This window comes from Neohortaea acidophila (assembly GCF_010093505.1).
Source record: "Neohortaea acidophila strain CBS 113389 unplaced genomic scaffold BDY17scaffold_10, whole genome shotgun sequence".
Classification (NCBI taxonomy): domain Eukaryota; kingdom Fungi; phylum Ascomycota; class Dothideomycetes; order Mycosphaerellales; family Teratosphaeriaceae; genus Neohortaea; species Neohortaea acidophila.
The window spans coordinates 275,409-290,961 of record NW_022985519.1 but is presented as its reverse complement, the minus strand read 5'-3'; the positions used below and the strand labels follow the sequence as shown (position 1 = coordinate 290,961).

General features: G+C 56.3%; 10 protein-coding genes across 10 annotated transcripts; 4 read left to right on the top strand and 6 right to left on the bottom strand.

The window, feature by feature from the left end:
• Positions 1 to 17: 17 nt before the first annotated feature.
• BDY17DRAFT_302981 (T-complex protein 11-domain-containing protein) lies at positions 18 to 3,297 on the bottom strand. Its single transcript, XM_033734491.1, has one exon. The coding sequence runs from the start codon at positions 3,181 to 3,183 to the stop codon at positions 196 to 198; it is 2,988 nt and encodes a 995-aa protein (XP_033586530.1). The 5' UTR covers positions 3,184 to 3,297; the 3' UTR covers positions 18 to 195.
• Positions 3,298 to 3,315: 18 nt separating this feature from the next.
• On the bottom strand, positions 3,316 to 5,610 carry BDY17DRAFT_302980 (acid phosphatase). Its single transcript, XM_033734490.1, has one exon. The coding sequence runs from the start codon at positions 5,289 to 5,291 to the stop codon at positions 3,714 to 3,716; it is 1,578 nt and encodes a 525-aa protein (XP_033586529.1). The 5' UTR covers positions 5,292 to 5,610; the 3' UTR covers positions 3,316 to 3,713.
• A 5-nt stretch (positions 5,611 to 5,615) lies between these two features.
• BDY17DRAFT_302978 (cytokine-induced anti-apoptosis inhibitor 1, Fe-S biogenesis-domain-containing protein) lies at positions 5,616 to 7,119 on the top strand. The gene is made up of 2 exons (XM_033734489.1): positions 5,616 to 6,609; positions 6,660 to 7,119. The coding sequence occupies exons 1-2, from the start codon at positions 5,820 to 5,822 to the stop codon at positions 6,956 to 6,958; spliced, it is 1,089 nt and encodes a 362-aa protein (XP_033586528.1). The 5' UTR covers positions 5,616 to 5,819; the 3' UTR covers positions 6,959 to 7,119.
• On the bottom strand, positions 7,120 to 8,270 carry BDY17DRAFT_302976 (uncharacterized protein). Its single transcript, XM_033734488.1, has 2 exons — positions 7,901 to 8,270; positions 7,120 to 7,738 (listed from the first exon to the last, which is right to left on the bottom strand). Coding segments are annotated over exons 1-2 (399 nt in total). The 5' UTR covers positions 7,902 to 8,270; the 3' UTR covers positions 7,120 to 7,340.
• On the top strand, positions 8,271 to 8,715 carry BDY17DRAFT_302975 (uncharacterized protein; the record flags this gene model as incomplete). The annotated part of the gene is made up of 1 exon (XM_033734487.1): positions 8,271 to 8,715. One exon carries the CDS (start codon positions 8,271 to 8,273, stop codon positions 8,466 to 8,468), a length of 198 nt encoding a protein of 65 aa, XP_033586526.1. The 3' UTR covers positions 8,469 to 8,715.
• On the bottom strand, positions 8,701 to 10,582 carry BDY17DRAFT_302974 (major facilitator superfamily domain-containing protein). The gene is made up of 4 exons (XM_033734486.1): positions 10,281 to 10,582; positions 9,918 to 10,218; positions 9,135 to 9,853; positions 8,701 to 9,069 (listed from the first exon to the last, which is right to left on the bottom strand). Exons 1-4 carry the CDS (start codon positions 10,477 to 10,479, stop codon positions 8,783 to 8,785), a joined length of 1,506 nt encoding a protein of 501 aa, XP_033586525.1. The 5' UTR covers positions 10,480 to 10,582; the 3' UTR covers positions 8,701 to 8,782.
• A 150-nt stretch (positions 10,583 to 10,732) lies between these two features.
• BDY17DRAFT_29239 (uncharacterized protein) lies at positions 10,733 to 11,320 on the bottom strand. The gene has a single exon (XM_033732812.1). The coding sequence runs from the start codon at positions 11,142 to 11,144 to the stop codon at positions 10,821 to 10,823; it is 324 nt and encodes a 107-aa protein (XP_033586524.1). The 5' UTR covers positions 11,145 to 11,320; the 3' UTR covers positions 10,733 to 10,820.
• BDY17DRAFT_256549 (40S ribosomal protein S23) lies at positions 11,199 to 11,889 on the top strand (the record flags this gene model as incomplete). Its single annotated transcript, XM_033731612.1, has 3 exons — positions 11,199 to 11,330; positions 11,489 to 11,615; positions 11,711 to 11,889. 3 exons carry the CDS (start codon positions 11,199 to 11,201, stop codon positions 11,887 to 11,889), a joined length of 438 nt encoding a protein of 145 aa, XP_033586523.1.
• Positions 11,890 to 12,183: 294 nt separating this feature from the next.
• BDY17DRAFT_302964 (thiolase-like protein) lies at positions 12,184 to 14,211 on the top strand. The gene is made up of 5 exons (XM_033734485.1): positions 12,184 to 12,575; positions 12,742 to 12,776; positions 12,877 to 13,742; positions 13,800 to 14,040; positions 14,104 to 14,211. Exons 1-5 carry the CDS (start codon positions 12,374 to 12,376, stop codon positions 14,143 to 14,145), a joined length of 1,386 nt encoding a protein of 461 aa, XP_033586522.1. The 5' UTR covers positions 12,184 to 12,373; the 3' UTR covers positions 14,146 to 14,211.
• A 277-nt stretch (positions 14,212 to 14,488) lies between these two features.
• BDY17DRAFT_236135 (formyl transferase) lies at positions 14,489 to 15,205 on the bottom strand (the record flags this gene model as incomplete). Its single annotated transcript, XM_033730298.1, has 1 exon — positions 14,489 to 15,205. A coding segment is annotated over one exon (717 nt), but the record flags the coding sequence as incomplete, so codon positions are not given.
• Between the last annotated feature and the right edge of the window lie 348 nt (positions 15,206 to 15,553).

Sequence of the window (15,553 nt, the reverse complement as noted above, 5' to 3'; positions counted from 1 at the left end):
TCAATTCCACTTTGACCCTGTGAATCATGGTTTGGAGAATGCAATGTGCGGAAACGACTTGTAGCAGTGCCAAACAAAAGATGGATAACAAATACATTAGTACGAAATGGGGACAAGCCCTCTCTTAGCAATGCACACCCCAACCTCCGTCCCAAAAACATCAGAATGTAATCCACACCTCTCAAAAGAATGCGATCAAACCCTCTCCTCAATGACCTTCTCATAAACTCCCTCATACCACCCTCCATGTCCCCTCCAATCCACCTCCCCAACCCTGCCCAAAACCTCCACAATCCCCCCCACCTGCGCCGTAAATTCGGGCATCCCACAACTCGCCAGCGCCTCCGATGCGGATGACGCAGCCCGCACGCGCTCACTAGACGTCGAAGCCGACAGGCGGGTGGCCACGTGCGTCCTCAAACGCTGAGACAGGACTTTGAGGACGGGGTCCGTGAGGCGGGCACCGGCGGCTTGAGCGAAGAAGCGGGCGATTGTGCCGGAGAGTTGGTGTTTGGTTGCGGGGGGCATGTTGTGGGCTGTTTCGAGGATGCTGAAGGCTTTTTGCGCGGGGGTGGTGGTGGTGTTGTCGGCGTTGGAGGGAAGGGCGTAGGGCTCGTTGGAGAGGAGGTGCCATAGGCGGCTTGCCTCGTTTTTCCAGAGACTGCGCGAGTCGCGTTTGAGGAGGTTCTTGGCTGTTAGTAGGATGGCGCCGATGACTGTGATGCGGAGGGCTTGCTGCCGCATATTCTGCAGCCGGCGAAGGTCAAGCATCAGCGTCTCGGGCACAAGATCTGGCTGTAGCTCGCCGTGCTCGGTGGCCAATGTAAGCAGCACGTGGGCATACACTTTCTGCGCCGAGGGCCGGTCAGAAGCATTCCGCACGCCTTCTGGATCTCTGCGATCGGCTTGCAAGGCGAGCTGTGCGTATGCTGTGCGCCAAAGCTGTTCCGTCTTCGCCAAAGTGATCACGCCGGCTTCCAGGTCCTTGGCAAACATGCGCTGCTCATAACCCGGCGCCTCGCGGATGAGCGTGGCGGAAGCGTTCATGATCATGAAATTGGTGTAGTCGAGCGACAACTTGTCCACCATACGCAGGATCTTGAACAGCTTGCCCGTCATCTCGTCCAATCCATTCTCCCCGGCATTCAGCTCGTCAGTCAGAGCCTTCATCTCGGCATCTCGATACGGCGCGCATAGCTTCGGCAGCACACTGCCCATGAATTCGAAGAATCCAGTGTACGAAAAGACGCCCTGCCGGCATTGTCGACGGATCGACTCCAGGTCCAGAGTGTCGGAAATCAGCGTATGCATCGAGTTCCCGGGCGTGAGCATCCTCAGGAGCTTCTCCCGGATATTCTCGGCGGCGGAGACGGTCCATAACACGCCGTCGCCTGCTTCAAACGCTCGCTTCATGTTCTCGCAAATCGATCGATACAGCTGATCCCGTAAGTCAGACTGCGAGTCTTCTAGGCGATACTCCTTATCGATGGCCAATTCGTGGGTCAGGACCCGGTTGCTTGGCATGGCAGTGAACAAATCCGCCAGCTCCTCGTTGCTGGGCGGGTATGCAGGAACCAGCGCTGCCGGAGAGACTTCGTCCACCGCCGATTCATCATCGGAGTCTAGAGACGGCTGAGCAGCGACAGAGCTTTCAGGCTGCACAGACTCCAGCACCCGCGGTCGAACCTCCGCAGCAGGACGTTTCTTCGGCCGCTTCCTTCTGCTCTCACGAATAGCCTTCTTGATCAAAAAGTCTGCGCGGTCAGGACCCGCCAATTTCCGGATCCGAGAGAGCAGCATCACTTGGTTGTCGCGAATGCCTTCTCGATAATCGCTGGCGACTTCGCCCCGGCTGTCGTCTTTTACCGTTTGCCAAATGGCATCGAGTTCCACGAATGAGTCCACCATGCCCTCAATGAGCACGGAGGAGTCTTGTAGTCTCCAAGCGGCGAAGGTGGAGGTATATGCAGAGTAGGCTTGCGAGAGCTGCTCGAGTTGGGTTGCGTTGGGGGTGAAATGGTTCCAGCGCGCCAAGCGCGAGACGCATGCTTCGTAATTGGTGATCAGATCCGTTGCCTTCTGGATGAGATCTTGCTCTTGGGCGCCCTTTGTGGTGTTCATGACAGCGACAGGATGGCCTGTGATCATGAAGGCGCTCAAGAACGTCCGAGTGTTGAGCGCAGCAGTGTCGTCGTTGTCCTGTAGACCCAACAGCATGAGAACGCCGGTGGTGGCCGAGATGGTACTCTCGTCGGCAACCAACTTTGTCATGTCCTCAAAGGTGTCGTGGGAAGATCGATGCAGCAGATTGAGCTGCGTGTACGCCGCCACAGTCTTCTGCCTCCTGTACAACGTCCATGCACGTCGGATTCGCCTTGCAGCCTCCACCTCACTCAGCTGCTTAGCCTTCAATGATCCCTTCAAGCCCGTCCGATCGTCCACAGCCTCTTCATCAACATCCGCAACCTCCTCCACCGTTCCCAGCTTCTTCTCCGCACTGTCCGCGCGCCGCGCACGTCTCGCCTGAAGATTCCGCTGGTACTCGGCGCGCCTCCTTTCCACCTCCGCGTGTCTCTCCTCCATCTCTAGTCGCGCGCGCACCTCCTCCGCCAGCTTTCTCTCCTTCACCTCCTCGGCAATGCGCTTTGCGCGAGCAACTTCCTCCGCACATGCCGCCGCGACTTTAGCGAGGTATTTTTCCTTGGCAAGCTGAGCGGCGAGCGCCCTCTCCTCGCTATTGGTGATACTGCCTCGTGGAGCGGCTTTGGCGAGCGCCGCGCGCAAGCGCACTTGTTCAGCATGGGCAGCGCGGTCAGCAAGACGCGCACGCCTGGATTCAATAATGGAGGCGCGACGCAGATGTTGGGCGATGTAGTTGCTCTGGCAGCCTGAGAGACTGCCATGTCGGCGAGATTGGACAGAAGAGCTGCGAGAGTGGACGGAGGAGAGGGAGTTGCGGCGGGACGAGGTTGCTGAGGACTTCCGACGCGCGCTGGGGCGGTTGCGGTAGAAGCGGGCGATGAGATGGGGCGGTGGGTCTTGAGGTGCGTCGAACATGTCGCTGTTCTCGTCTGCGTCGATTAGAGGGTCGGTGGGGTTGGTGGTATCCGGGGGAGGGAATGCGGCGCCCTCGTCCCCGTGAGGCGAAGGGAGGGGTTCTGTATCGGCGTTGGGGACACCCATGGCTGCATTTCCACTCAGGGTGAGGAGAGGAGAGAGGAGCAGGCACGAGGAATGATAAGGTCGTGTGACCGAGGGGTGTAGGTGGGGTGTTGTCAGGAAAGTGGGAGGCTGGTGGTCGATCGCGATGACGCCTCGCTGCCTTCCCAAGACGCAAACATGAAGTCGGGAAATGTTGACTAAGCACGCCTTTCGCCTTTCACCTTCCATCAACTTCGGTCTTCCTCGAGGAGATGTTGAAGGCTGGATGACGATCCCTTTGTATTGTTTAATATTCGCCATTGGTATATCTGGTATTGGCACAGAATATTGTGATATTTGACGATTCGCAATACTATGAATAGCACCACCGTCGCTTGTCCGCATGCGGAAGTGAAACGGCCAGCCTCCCCATATCGGCACCAAACAGTTACATTCCTCCGTCAACAAAGACGGCGAGAGCATGGCCTTTCCATGTCCTCGAATGCTCCATGACCACGCTATGCTTGTATTCCCGACACCACGCAATGCAAGGCCCTGGCCAGAGTTGTTCATTATAGATTCCCCGCACAGAGGCCAGGAATCTTCTCTCCCTTGATTCCTACCAGACCATCGACATACGCCAAAAAGGTGCCCACCGGAATCATGTCGAAATAGCGGAAATCCGGATGACTCGACCGCAACACCTGTCCACCCCAAAGCACCCGCAGATAATAGCACTTCATTCCCCCAGCCCGCTCGGGCTCCTTGGAGTACAGCTCGAAAATCACCTCCGCGCCCATGCCCGGCCAGACCATCTGGCTCACCTGCAGAATCGACAAGATGCGCGCAATAGAGCCGTCATGGGCGATGTTCACGCGCCACTGCATGCGCGAAGAGGTGGTGGGCTCGTCCGCGGCATCCTGCGTTTCCATCATGTGTCGTAAATTCTGCACCAGTTCGGCGAAGTAGACGCCGTAGCTGGCGACGCTGGCGCGCAGCGACTCCGGCGAGTCGCGGTAGATGTAGCTGTACTCGTATTGCCCGAGGCGGAAGACGTGGTCTGCGTCTTCCTGCGTGACGCAGTTGCTTGGGTCGTCTTTGCTGCATGGTAAGGGCTTGTGATGACAGGTGCGCGCCGCGAGATTGTCGAAGTAGTGGTCCCAGCTGTCGGACCATGCGTTATCTTTTGGATCGACGCCGGTGATGGAGTCTAGGCGTTGCTTAAGGGCCGCAGATTGGGTGAGATGCTCCTGCCATTGCGACGAATCACTGCCCGGTCCGTAAGAATCGAGGAGCCGTTTCGCTGCAGGACATGGATATCGCGGTTCCAGCGAATCGAATTGTGCAGGTTGGACCAGGATGGCGACCTGTTGTGATTCTTGCTCCCTCCACGAGCCTAAGATCATGCGAGAGGCCACTTGCGATGTGATGTGGTTGTTGGTAACCCGATAATGCATTGTGTACTGTTCATACGTTTCGGGATACCATTCCAGCAGATCCACGTAAACAGCTCTCATGTCCGTGCCGTGTCTATAACTGTCGAACAACCCGTCGGAGGTGATTTGCGGAAATTGGCAGTTGACGTTCGTACCATTTGGACTGAAAGGGTTGAAGTCAGTCGAGTAGACGGTCCAGTAGGTGCTCGCCGTGCCCCTTCTGATCGGCGCCGCGCCATAGAACATCATTTCATCATCGCAGGCCCAGGCGCCCATTTCCTCCTCCGACAGCAAGTTGGCTGCATATGGCGTCCGTTTGTGGTGGCGCGACACGACCTCGACATACTCCAAGGTATATCGTTCGCCCGGAACGCGATACGTCTCGGGGTTGGCGCGCGGCATATTGCAGAAGTTGTAGTCGTTCTTGGGCCCGTCGCTCGAGTTGAAGATGAAGCCATACACACCCTGGGAGTGAAGGACTTTGTCGAGGTCATTGACCTGGGTTTTGGGCGGGGGATGCCAATCCAGACTGACGTCCAATTTCGCGCCGCATGCTTCGTAGTCGCGGTATGCCCCGGTGTCCGGTAGAAATGAGAGGGCTAGGAGGAACTGCGGGACAGCAGTGGCGGAACTGCGCATGACGGTGGTGATGAAGGCATGCGCGAAGATGAGGCCGAGCAGCGCGAAGAACAGCAATCTGTGCCACTGCGACATGCTACATCTGGTACGCTCTTCTAACGGTCGGCATGCACGTCATTCCCCGTGAGTTGTCGTAAAGGGCGCGTGCAGAACACCAGTCGTTTCATGTCGTCAGAATCGTGGTCGTCGCATTGGGAATCGAGTCGTTGTGGTTTGGGGTGAAGGTGAAGGGACGAGTAAGGTGTAGAGATTCCATGTCCACACTAGACTCGCGCTCGAAGCTGATTGGTCGAAGATGCCACCTTCCTCGACTCTCGTGCCGTCAGAAGTGAAGAGACGCAAACATGCAACGATGATCTGGCACGTCTACCAAGAGATGTTGAAGTTCCTGAACATACAAGACGCAGAGAACGGGGCAATTATTAGGCGTCTCATCGATCATCAATAATTAACAGCCATTCTACCGCTTGCGGCTTCCGCGTTTTTGACTTTCGCATGCATTTCTAAGCTTAAATCCTCGCATCTCTCTGGACATCACATCATTCCACCTCTTCTTCCATCCGCTTGTCCATACGAAAGACACCACAGCCATACACACCCACCATGGCTCCCGGCGTCGTCATAGACACCACCTCCGACTTCGACATGCCCAACGCCCGCGCAGCGCCCGCATCCCAACGCACCCTCCTCCTCGCCCCACCCTCCCTCGCATCCCATCCCGAAGCCCTCTCGAGAGTCGCCGAGGCCTACGACCGCAATGCCACCGACATCCAAATGCTCGATAGGCTCGCGCTCGGCCTCGTCGCGCTGCCCGCCGAAACGTACGACATTGTCCTCCTGCTCGCCGACGTCGCTGGCTCTCGGCAAGATGACGCGCTGCCTCGGTTCGACCGCGACGTCATGGAGCGCATTGTCGCCTCGATCAAGGCTGGAGGCAGAGTGAAGTCGCAAGATGGGAGTTTTGGAAGAGCGGCGGGAGCGGAGCAGACGGAGGCTATTCTCGCGGGGCTTGTGAAGGATGCTGGCGACGGGATGGTGAAGCCGCTTCCGGCATCGAATCAGACGGTCTCGCTGCGCCTCGGCAAGAAGAAGGCGAATGCAGCTGCTGTGCCGGCGAACAGCGTCGAAGCGGCAAACACCATCAAGCGAAAGAGCGACGACATTTCGACTGGCAACGGCGCCCTAGCGCAAGCGAATGGCCACGCTGCCGCCCCTCTGAAGTCCACCCCTGCCGGCGTCGGCTTCATCGACACCAACGACGACTTCGACGACAACGACGGCTACGAAAGCGAAGACATGGAAATCCCAAGCAACGAAGAGTTGGCGCGAGCAGGGCAAATCGACCCCAACTCGCTCCTCAGCGAAGAAGATCTCAAGAAACCCCTCAACATCCGTACGTACTCCCCCTCTCTCAAGTATAACAGTATCCAACCCCCCTCCCAGCCGAAGCCTGCAAACCCAACACCAAACGCCGCCGAGCCTGCAAAGACTGCACCTGCGGCCTGGCACAGCGCATCCAAGCCGAAGACGCCGCCACGCGCGCCCAAGCCGACGCCAACCTCGCGAAGCTGACGACGAGCGACTTGAACGAGCTGGATTTCACTGTGCAGGGCAAGGTCGGGTCGTGCGGGAATTGCGCGCTTGGCGATGCGTTCCGCTGCGATGGGTGTCCGTATATTGGACTGCCGGCGTTCAAACCTGGGGAGGAGGTGAGGTTGTTGAATAATGATGTGCAGCTTTGATTTTGAGGGATGGATCTTGTATGCACATGAGGCGTTCTGGGGCACGATCAGGCGTTGCTGCGCTACAGTCTAATATGACGACTCGGATCGTCGTCGCGCAGGATTCTTTCCAAGGCCGGCGTTTGTATAGACTGTTTTGATACGAGACATGGAGGAGCATAGCTTCACTTGAACTTGCACCGCAAGCATTTCTCATTTTCTTATTGTTACAACACCCCTTTCCTTCATGACTGCGTATCCGAGGAGGCACATAGCATCTCCCTGCTTGTTTGGACCTTAAGCCCCCTGCACCAGCAAAACGCCATCACGCATCCTCAACCATAGCATACACTCACAGCAGAGGACGTCATGGCGAGAAAAATGAAGAAGAGACAAAACCCGCCTACTTCTTCTCCTCCGCCTCCTCCACCGTCCCAGCGGAGCTCGACGTACTCAACTTCTCCAAATCCTCCTGCTGCGGCCCATGCATCTCCTCCTCATACTCAATGACCTCGGGGTCGATGGCTTCGAACTTAGTCTTGAGGCCCGAGTGGCCGGCGGCGTGCGTGGAGCTGTTGGTGCGGCGGCGCTGCTTGTTCATGTTGTAGTCGTAGTCTTCGAGCTCCGAGACGCCTTCCACGCCCCAGTTGCCTTTGCCGCCGCCTTGCTTCTTCGTGCCCGCCGGATCGACGCCCGCGTACCCGGCTTTGGCGAAGTAGCGGGGGAGATGCTCTTCGGGGCCGGCGGTGCCGTTGGCGAGGCCGACGTGGTCACGGTCGTTGCCCTTGTGGGTGCGGGTCACTGGGTGGGGTGTTAGTTGGTATACGTTGCTTTTCAGATGGGTTATTGGATGAATGGTGATGGGTTTGGGGGTTGGGTAGCTTGTTGGCAGCGTGTATGACTAACATGCCATTGGAGGGGGATGGGGGGTGTTTGTATACCGGAAGGGAGCGGGAAACTTACTGATGGAGAGCTTGGTGGTGAGAGAAGAAGATGAGAGAGACTGGTGTTTTGATAAAGGGAAGGCAGTTGAGAGCTTTGGTGATGAAGGCTTGGATGATGAGGGTGTTGTGAGTGGCAGATAACAAAGAATGGAAGAGTCGAGAAGAGCAGCTGGCCCTGTCGTCAGTCCAGTCACTGGGGTGCTCTCGTGACTTCGCTTAATCCGGTTTAGCACGACCCGCAGAACGGCTGCAGGAACACCGCGGAGTGTGGGGAAATGTGGGTGAGGATGGGCGGTGGTTTCGATGATTCTCGTCTAAAACCTCCTTCTTCTGATGGGTTGTCGATGGCAAACAGACGGAAGACACTGAGCTCGTAAGAATTACAAGAGATGGGAGGTGGGCAGCACGCGACTCTATCTGTCCCTCCAAGGACCCTCGATCCAGAGCGCTGCAAGCTCGGGCCTTGCCCCCGCCATAGCTTGCACGACCGTCGTGTGTGGAGGGGCCCCACTCGGTTAAAGATACAGCTGCCCAGACTTCCAATGGCGTTTGCACCACTCATCAAGAGATCGACGGGTGAGAGATAGGGATAATCACACCAAAACACCATTTCATCAAGACGCAATTCAGCCTGTGTCTTCTGGTCAAAGTGCGGACTGTATGTGATGCAATCACGTCCATGACGATGCCAGTTTGCTGCGCCGGAGCTTCCCCAGAAGGTCTGAAGCCGAACCACGCGCATCCTTGCTGCTCTGATGCACACCTGACGTGAGTCTCGGGGTGAGTCGCAGTGGGAACGTCAAACGACAAAGAAAGCGAGTCGCAATGGAAGCTTCAATGAAACGAAGAGAACGAGTTCTCGTAGACTAATCTTTGCACTGTCGAATGGTCTCCCCCAGCCTCACAGCAGATATCGGTACTCCGGATTCAGATCTCCCAACGCCGTCTTTTCATGCTCGCTTAGTCCAACATTGAATGCAGATCGCTCCCGATTCCGATTCGCCATCAGACATCCAGCTCCATAGACCACGCAGGAGCAGATGGACAGCGCTGCAAACGCCAGACAGATGGAGTAGCCCGTCACGAAGAAGGGCTTCTCGGAGGCGACAAAGGCGAATGTTGCGATAATGCCGCCTGTGTTGCCGAAGCCGATTTGCCATGCACTTCCTACGGCGCGACGGTGGTGGCCTGTATGACGTGTTAGTGGATGGTTTGAGAGATGTGTTGCGACGCAAGGCTCTTGGAGTACGCACCTCCGAGGTTCATATTGAACCAACACACCACGATTGGCATCGCAGTGTACGTGCCCATCGTCACCAGGAACAGTGCCGCGTATTGCAGATCCAGTCGGTCGTGCACGGAGATCAGAATGCCAAAGCCTGTCATGGAAACGCAAATGCAGAAGATGGCAAACCCGAAGCGGTGCCCGGTGTAATCCGAGAGGGTGGCGATGAGCATGCAGAATCCAAATGCTGCAGCCCACGGCGGCACAGAGTGGAGTTGAGTTTCGATGGGGCTGTAGCCATAGGTCGCAAGGATCCCCGGGGCGAAGTAGGCATAGCCGTATGCCGGCACAATGAGGCCGAAATACATAAACGCGCCGACCATGACTTTGTAGTCTTTGAACACGTTGACAACATCACTGAACGTGATGGGGCGCTCGCGGGCCGAGTTTCCTTGATCTGCTCGAAGGCGTGCGGTCACGTAGTTTCGTTCGTCCTCTTTGAGCCATTTTGCTTCTTCGGGGAAGTCGGGCAGCAGGAAGAAGAAGAAGATGGCGACGAAGGCGGTGAGGCAGCCTTCGAGGATGAAGATCCATCTCCAGCCAGCGTAGCCCGAAAGCCCATCCATCTTGCCGATTGCGGCGGCGAGTAGACCACCAAAGGCTCCGGCCAGAGTGGTGGAGCTGAAGAAGAAGGAGTATCGCTTCTGCGCTTCCTGGCGTTTGTACCACATGCCGATGAGGTAGAAGCTGTTAAAGTGGAGGCAGGTGTCAGTCAGGCCATCCCAACGATGAGATGAGCGATAGTACTCACCATCCCGGAAACATGCCAGTCTCAAACACGCCCAGAAAGAAGCGTGTAGTCAATAGACCTCCGTAGCTCTTCACCAGCCCCTGAAAAATCGTAACCAAGCCAAACATGAACATGTTTGCCGACAGCCAGATATGCGGCCGGAACTTTTTCAAGAGGATGTTGGAAGGGATTTCAAAGAGACAGTAGGGCACGAAGAAAATCGTGAGCGCGATGTTGTAGCGCTGGCCGGTTAGGTCGAGGTCTTCAATGAGTCCATACACACTGGCGTTGCCAATATTGATGCGATCCAGGAAGGCGAGCACTGTGGGTTCTTTGTTTCAGTGCGCCTGTCTGATGGTGCTGAAATGGGGAGTCATCACTTACGGTACATTATGCACAAGAATGGGATGACATGGAAGTCGATTCGTGCGAGCAGCTTCCGTTCGGTAGTATGGGGCGGGCAGACGGTTGCGAAGTCTTCGCTGTAGCCCTCGACTGTTGGTACCACCTGGCCCTTCTCTGGGACATCTGGATAGTGTGACGGGGTGTTCACGACATCCCCCTTGCGAAAGAAGCCCATCATTAGCTTGCGGCTATCTGCCGTGGAAGTCAAGGTTGAGAGAGGGAATGAGCAGAATGAAGAGGAGAGAATGGACAGGAAAGAAGAGACGAAGCAGCGATTTCCTGCTCTGCTACCTTGTACTCTTATATATCGCACCCGTGCCACCAACCTCACCTCGGGTCGCATGACAATGTCTGGGCATTTCTGGGCAATAAATGTCGCGTGCAGATCGTTATTGGTTACGGTGAGATGGTGGTATGCACATTGCTCGTGTCGCGGTGGAATTATCGGAAATTTTTAACCAAGGGCATCACGTCTGGGACCACCCTCGTACTCGGTAACAGATTGAGTTGTAACAATGATCAGGTGAGAATTGTGTTGTACACATGCAGGCGAGGTAGCGACGGCGCCAAATTTAGCACTTTTGTCAAATATCGCGGTATTCGCACCGACTTTTGACACCGAACTCCTCGCCAAGACCAAATTCCGCACATCAAATCCTCGCTGGCAAAATCTTGAACATCCGACAGTGACGACGACACACCCTCATTAGACACCATCTGACCTTGCAACACAAGGTAAGACCATCCCGATCCATCCACAGAGGGCAGGAGATTATCGCCGGACCATTTCGCGCTGTTCCTGGAGCAGCTGAATGCGTCTCTCGCACCACTCCGCACGCCCATATCTGAACGACAAATCCATCACCACAACCGCTGCTAACAATACCTGCAGTCAAGATGGGTAAAGGAAAGCCAAGAGGCTTGAACGCCGCGCGCAAGCTGCGCAACCACCGCCGTGAGCAGCAATGGGCCGATTTGCACTACAAGAAGCGACACCTTGGAACCGCCTTCAAGTCATCACCCTTCGGAGTACGTATTCCCTCGACGACTGTCACTCATCCAGGAAGAGGAGGATAGGCGAAAGATTGTGGGAGGGTGATACTGGCATTGGAGAACTTGGAAGATGGATGGATGGGTGGCATGCGGAACAGATGAGAGAATACATTGACTGACATGATATCGCTCAGGGTTCCTCTCACGCCAAGGGCATCGTCCTCGAAAAGGTCGGCGTCGAAGCCAAACAGCCCAACTCCGCCATCCGAAAGTGTGTGCGTGTGCAGCTCATCAAGAACGGCAAGAAGGTCACAGCTTTCGGTATGTCTTTCACCTCTGCGGAGCACCCAACGCTGCCGTCTAGATGTCCAAGGACACCGCTTCCACTGCCAAACAGCACTAACATACTCCACCAGTCCCCAATGACGGTTGCTTGAACTTTGTGGATGAGAACGACGAAGTGCTCCTCGCCGGGTTCGGTCGCAAGGGCAAGGCCAAGGGTGATATTCCCGGTGTGCGATTCAAGGTCGTCAAGGTCTCTGGCGTGGGTCTGCTAGCGCTATGGAAGGAGAAGAAGGAAAAGCCCCGTTCGTAGAGGCCTGCATGTGGGAGTGGCGTTCATATGCTATGGGTAGATGAGATCTTTCCAATCAAGATCAACGCTTGTCGTGTATTCGAAGCGGACTGAAGTGTGCTATACCATCCGAAGATTCCTATCTCCATGCACGAGGTGTACTTCAACGCGCAGTATGGAAGCCTTTGCCGTCATCCATCCTTTTGCACTTGCACTGAAGGCTTGTTGAAAGTTCATGACATATTGATGCCTGAGGCCGCAATCCCCGCGTATTGCCGAACCTCGGCGCCCTCGGCTTCCACCACCGCCACCTCACTTCGACCACCTCCACACCCCGACAGCGATATCTCCTTCATCCTTTGCGGTATCCTCTCCATCTTTTGCATCTGTGCGACCTCTGATAACATCAGTCAACCACAGCGCCAAACAAGCCTCGAAATCCAACCGTCGTCCTCACCCGATCGAACCCTCAACACCCACTCCACTCCCACCACCGACGAACATCATGGCGTTGCACAAAACGAAGGCCAAGGCCCCGGTCTATGTGCTCGGTGTGGGCATGACCAAGTTCGTCAAACCGCGCGGCAAAATCGACTATACCGAGCTGGGGTTCGAAGCTGGCATCAAAGCGCTCCTCGACGCCCAAATCAACTACGACGACATCGAAACTGGCGTCGCATGCTACTGCTACGGGGATAGCACGTGTGGTACGGATTCCTAGGAAGAGCCTGCTCGTTGCCTGGAGGTCGGTTGCAGCAATGGCACCGCTGGCGGGGCTTGTGGTTGTCATCTGTCGCAACTTGATCTCTGGGCGCGGGACTTGTTCTACCAACACCTCAACATGATACCAAAGCACTGGCTAACCCTAGAAAGGCCAAAGAGTGTTCTACCAGTTCGGCATGACGCAAGTAAGTGCGCAAGAGACCGACGATGCCGTCCAGAAAACGATCGGATCGTTGGGAAGGAGTGGGAGGTCGCCAGAGAGGCCGACGCTGATATTTCTCCCAGATTCCCATCTATAACGTCAACAACAACTGCTCCACCGGCTCCACAGGGCTGCACCTCGGCCGCACGATGATTGCAGGTGGCATGGCAGACGCTGTACTCGTCGTTGGCTTTGAAAAGATGTTCCCCGGTTCGCTGCAGAGCTTCTTCAATGATCGCGCCAACCCGACCAGCACCTCGGCGGAGATGATGAAGACCACGCGCGGCGTTACCAATGCCCCCGGCGCCCCGCAAATGTTCGGCAACGCTGGCCGGGAATACATGGAACGCTATGGAGCGAAGAAGGAGGACTTTGCGGAAATTGCACGCGTCAACCACGAGCACAGCAAGAGGAACCCATACTCGCAGTTCCAGGATGAGTACACGCTGGAGCAGGTGCTCAACTCGCCCATGATCCACGAGCCTCTGACGAAGCTGCAATGTTGCCCGACTTCCGACGGTGGTGCGGCGGCCGTGCTCGTGTCGCAGGAATTCCTGGATGCCAGGCCGCATTTGAAGAGCCAGGCAGTGTTGATTGCTGGCCAGTGTTTGGCGACCGATGCACCGTCGCTCTTCAGCCGGAGTAGCATCGATCTGATGGGCTTCGAAATGTCGAAGTATGCGGCCAAGACGGCGCTGGCGGAGGCGAACGTCAATGCCAAGGACGTGAAGGTGTGTGAGCTTCACGACTGCTTCAGTGCGAACGAGATGGTCGTCATCGACGCGCTTGGATTGAGTGAGCCTGGAAAGGCGCACGAAATGGTGCGGAAGGGCGACATCACGTATGGAGGCAAGATGGTCATCAACCCGTCGGGAGGGTTGATCAGCAAGGGCCATCCCCTGGGAGCCACGGGTCTCGCACAGTGCGCTGAGCTGGTGTGGCATCTTCGGTCAGTCATCACATTATACATATATCTGGCGTGACTGCTAACGCAACAAAAATCTAGTGGCTGGGCAAACAACCGCCTCATCGACGGCACCGACGTCGCCCTGCAGCACAATCTCGGCCTCGGCGGTGCCGTCGTCGTGACGGTGTACAAGCGCGCCGACGGCAAGGTGGCCAAGGCTGTGTCGAACGAGGAGATTGGCAAGCACAACAAGCTGGGCTATAACCCGGCTGTGGAGGCCAAGGGCTTCACCAAGGCCCAGGTGGACCAGGCTAGGAGTAAGAAGATGAGGTCGGAATGGGTACGTCTTTTCTCCCTCTTCTTCTGAATATAGCTTGAGGCAATCGACTAACACGACGAACAGGCCATCCAAGATATCGAACAGAAGGTCGAGGCGAGGTTTTGAATGTGCGCGATCTGATAGTGGCAAATAGCCTTGTTTGATTTTCAGCCGTTCGCTGCAAGACATTGTGTTATGTCTCTTTACTGTGACGCTGCACAGCAGCAACCAGCGATTGCATCCCTCTCCCCTTGGCTTCCCCTTCGATCGTCAGGCTTGTAGGAATCGCTAGCGTCCCATCCGCCGTGGCGATTCCCAGCAAGACGCCATCGTTGTTCGGGCTGTCAACGAGGACGACATCTCCACTTTGAACTGTACCGCTGGAGTGCTGTACAACCATCCAGGGTCCGTGATAAGTGATTCGCTTCGCTGGTCCGCCAGGATGACACTTGGCATAGACCTCGACATCCCAGAGTCGACCGAGAACTCGGTCACGAAGCAGAATCTCTTCAGAACTCCAAGTCGTCCAGTTTACCCGGCGATCCTCTGCCGTAATCTTAGACGCATACTCACAATCACCAGCATCCACCCGCGCCTCCCCGCCATCAAAAGGCCCCAGAAACAAACCCCTCTCAATAGCTCCGCACAACAACTCTGCCCCCCGTCTCCCAAGCGCATCCACCAAACTCCCCACCGTCTCCCCCTCGACATCCACCCCCGCAGTCCGTTCCAACACAACCCCCCGATCAAACTGCGTCGGATGCATCGTCTGCAACGTCACCCCCGTCCGTTCCCTCCGCCCCAACAGCGCCCGCGGAATCGGCGCCGGACCCCGCAAATCCGGCAGCAAGGAAGGATGCACATTCAGCCCGCCATACTTCGCCGCTCCCAGTATCCGCGCCGGAACCAGCAATCCAAATGACACGGCTACGACGAGATTAGTCCGCGGCGCCGGGGACCAGCCTTTGAAGGTGTCGAGTTGGTGCAGAGGGAGCTCGAGTTCTTCCGCGATCGATTTGATGGGGACTTGGCGGACGTTTTTGAGGTTTCGACCGACGCGTTTGTCCGGGCGGCAGACGACTTCTATGCTGTGGATTGCGTGGGGTTGCGTGGTTTGCAGCGCGTGCAGGGCGCGTAGGGAGTAGATGGAGAAGGCATCGGAGCCGCAGAAGAGGATGTTTAGGGGGTCATATTGGTTTTGTGTTGGGGGTTGGGTTGATATGCGGCGGATGTAGCAGCGACTTGGTCCAAGTTTCGTTATCCGTCTTGCAAAATGGAGCATGCCACTGGTGGGGGTTGTTGGAAGCAGGCGAGGACAGGATACGAGGTTGAAGATGTGCTGCTATATTCGATACGAAGACGGAAGACGAGCAACCAATCAAAGGTCCCGCAGAGCCGTGACCAAGCTAGCCGTTTATGGCATGTCGGCGGAAATCGGCAGCGACCAGAGACCCTTTGACTTTTTCCGGCCGCCCAGACCATTTTTATTCCCCATGTCCTTCCGATGTACCAGCGTACCCCGTACCTTTTCAAC